Below are 2,557 nucleotides of genomic sequence, written 5' to 3' on the forward strand. Positions count from 1 at the left end.
CCTTCCTTAAAATTTATTAAAAAGACACTAATATTTTCTTATATTTTATTAAAAAATAAGAATTTTAAGGGGTTCAAGTGTCCCAACAATCAAATACTAAGGAGAGCCTATAATAATTTTGAAATCTCCAGAGAGATTTTTAGGAATTTGAAAAACTACAAACGACCAGTACCTTTTTGTTGAACCTCAATGAAGATAAATGTATTTTATTCACTTCCTCTTCCCCTTACCTGTAACTTTTAGCATGCATTCTGTTTGGATGCTCTCAACTTCCGCCACTACGAGGTCCAAGATTCCAGCTTAGTGCTCCATGCGCGTCGCCGTGCTGCCATTGCAAAACTCTAGGCCAAATTGTTGTTCGAGCTCCACGCACACTTGTGACCGTTTGCTTGGCTTATCTAACTTTCCTAGAGTATATATTTGGGGCGAACGGTTGTCCTCCTAGTTTGGTGTCACTTAGGGTTTCAAAGGGCTCTTTCCAGATATGGAGTTCTTGGGGTATCCCCAAAAAAAAAAAAAAACAAACCCATCTCTCACACTCCAACTTCATTAAAACTGTATACCACATACCCACCAATCCACTGGAAAAGGGATCAAGTAGTGCCCTAAAACATTTTTAAAGTCTAATTTTAAAAATATTAATTTGGGGTTTTGGAATAAATTATGATTTTTTTTTTTTCAAAAAATCAACATTTTTGGTAAAAACATGATTTTGAGAAAATCTTACAATTAAATCTTTTTTTTTTAAATAATAAATTTGTAGAAAATTAGAACTGAGATGCAATATTTTTAAAATCATCAAACCTCTCATTTGATTTGTCTTTAGGATCAAAGATACTAACCATAGTGTTTAATGCAGGTTTATGTTTGTAGAAAGTTTTCAAATAAAAGAGTGAACATTCACGTATTTCATTTCACTTTACTATAATTATAATAATATTGTGATTTGATAGAATACTTAATGACAACAATTTAGATTAGTTTAACCTGTATATTGGTGTCTATATTTAAACTACAAATCGTTCAGCACTTAAATTAAATATTAAGACATGTTCCTAATTAATTCAAAATTAATATTTTACAATGAAGCCATATTAAGAGAAAAAGAATAATTTTAAAGCTAAACAACACATATAAGTTGGTTTCACACCATCTTTTGATAGTTTAAATCCAAAAGTACATAGGAAAAGAGATGAATCCACCATAGAACAAAAGTAATCTCCAATAACAAACTTGAAAAAAAAAAAAATTGGATGATTGAAGTAGAAGATTTTTCGCAAGGCTAGAAAATACCAAAGATGGAGATTCTCACCCTTAGCATAATTTTTATTTTTTTTTAAATGATTGATCTGTATACGAACACTACTACAACGGAAGAAATACTTTCAAACGACAAATAATTCAGTTGTGATAAATTTGAAGAATTGAAGTTGAACATATTATGCTAATACAAACTATGCATAATTTGATAGTGGTGAAAATTGCTTATGCAATTAGAAAATTCTTCAATTTTAATTCAAGCATCCTAACAAGATGGAGAATATGATGTAGCAAAATATCAGAGGATAAAGAGCAAGTATTAAAATATATGTATGTGTGTGTAGAGAGAGAGAGAGATTCTTTTTAAAACCTTATCTTATTAGCATCGAGGGTTCATCATTTTTAAGCTTAAAAAAAAGTGTTTTGTGCAAGTTCAAAAGATAAATTTAATTTTTTCTTGTAAGTAATTTTTTTTGTTGCCTACATAAAATCAAGATTTTCTCATCTAAGTCTAAAACTTCATTAATTAGGGTGAGAAATTGACTAATTTGATTAAAAAGATTATAATTCTCATTAACCAAATTGATAGAAATTTAGTCTATTAACCAATAACAATTGACGAAAAACCTTTAGTTTAATTGAAAATTTAAAATTCATACAAAATTTTAAAATGCTTGCTACCTAAATTCTAATCTCTCGGAACACAAAATTTAAAGCTTCAAACCTTCAAAGGTTTGGCAAAGGCAAGAAGTTCTCGTCGCCGGTCACCAGCGCCGCCCGCGCCCTGGCATTCAAATTCTCCTTCAGCTCCGTCAATGATGCTTGGAACTGCTCCAATTCCTCCAACCCCATTCCGTCAATAGCCGCCTCCCACCAGAACCCCCCGCCGCCGCCGTAGACCGCCGCCTTCGCTTCCTCAACGGCGGGCGCCTTCTTTCTCTCCTCCTCTATCTCCTTAAACGCCGCCGCGTAGCTCCGGTTGTACTCATCCGTCGGAAGGTGGGCGGCGGCGGACCCCGGCGGCGGGCCTCCGGCGAGATACTGGTCGACGATGGCGTCGACGCTGGGATGCCCAAACGAGAAGAAATTGTTGCCGGGAGACTTGACGATGACGGCGATTTGGACGCCGCAGAGGACGCAGAGCTCGCCGGCTTTCTTGAACATTCCTGCCCGGCGCTTCGAGAAAGAAACCTGAAGATTGCTTTTCTGGTCGATCTTCTTGATGTCGATCTTTTGGCGGCCGGAGCTTCGCCGCCTCCCCTGGTTTGGTGTACTGACCATGGTTGAATTGAGAGAA

General features: G+C 35.9%; 1 protein-coding gene across 1 annotated transcript; it reads right to left on the minus strand.

Annotated features, from left to right (window-relative positions):
• Window positions 1–1,842: 1,842 nt before the first annotated feature.
• Window positions 1,843–2,557, minus strand: LOC131164959 (agamous-like MADS-box protein AGL62). Its single transcript, XM_058122526.1, has one exon. It carries the CDS (start codon window positions 2,539–2,541, stop codon window positions 1,987–1,989), a length of 555 nt encoding a protein of 184 aa, XP_057978509.1. The 5' UTR covers window positions 2,542–2,557; the 3' UTR covers window positions 1,843–1,986.

This window comes from Malania oleifera, chromosome 9 (genome assembly GCF_029873635.1).
Source record: "Malania oleifera isolate guangnan ecotype guangnan chromosome 9, ASM2987363v1, whole genome shotgun sequence".
Classification (NCBI taxonomy): domain Eukaryota; kingdom Viridiplantae; phylum Streptophyta; class Magnoliopsida; order Santalales; family Ximeniaceae; genus Malania; species Malania oleifera.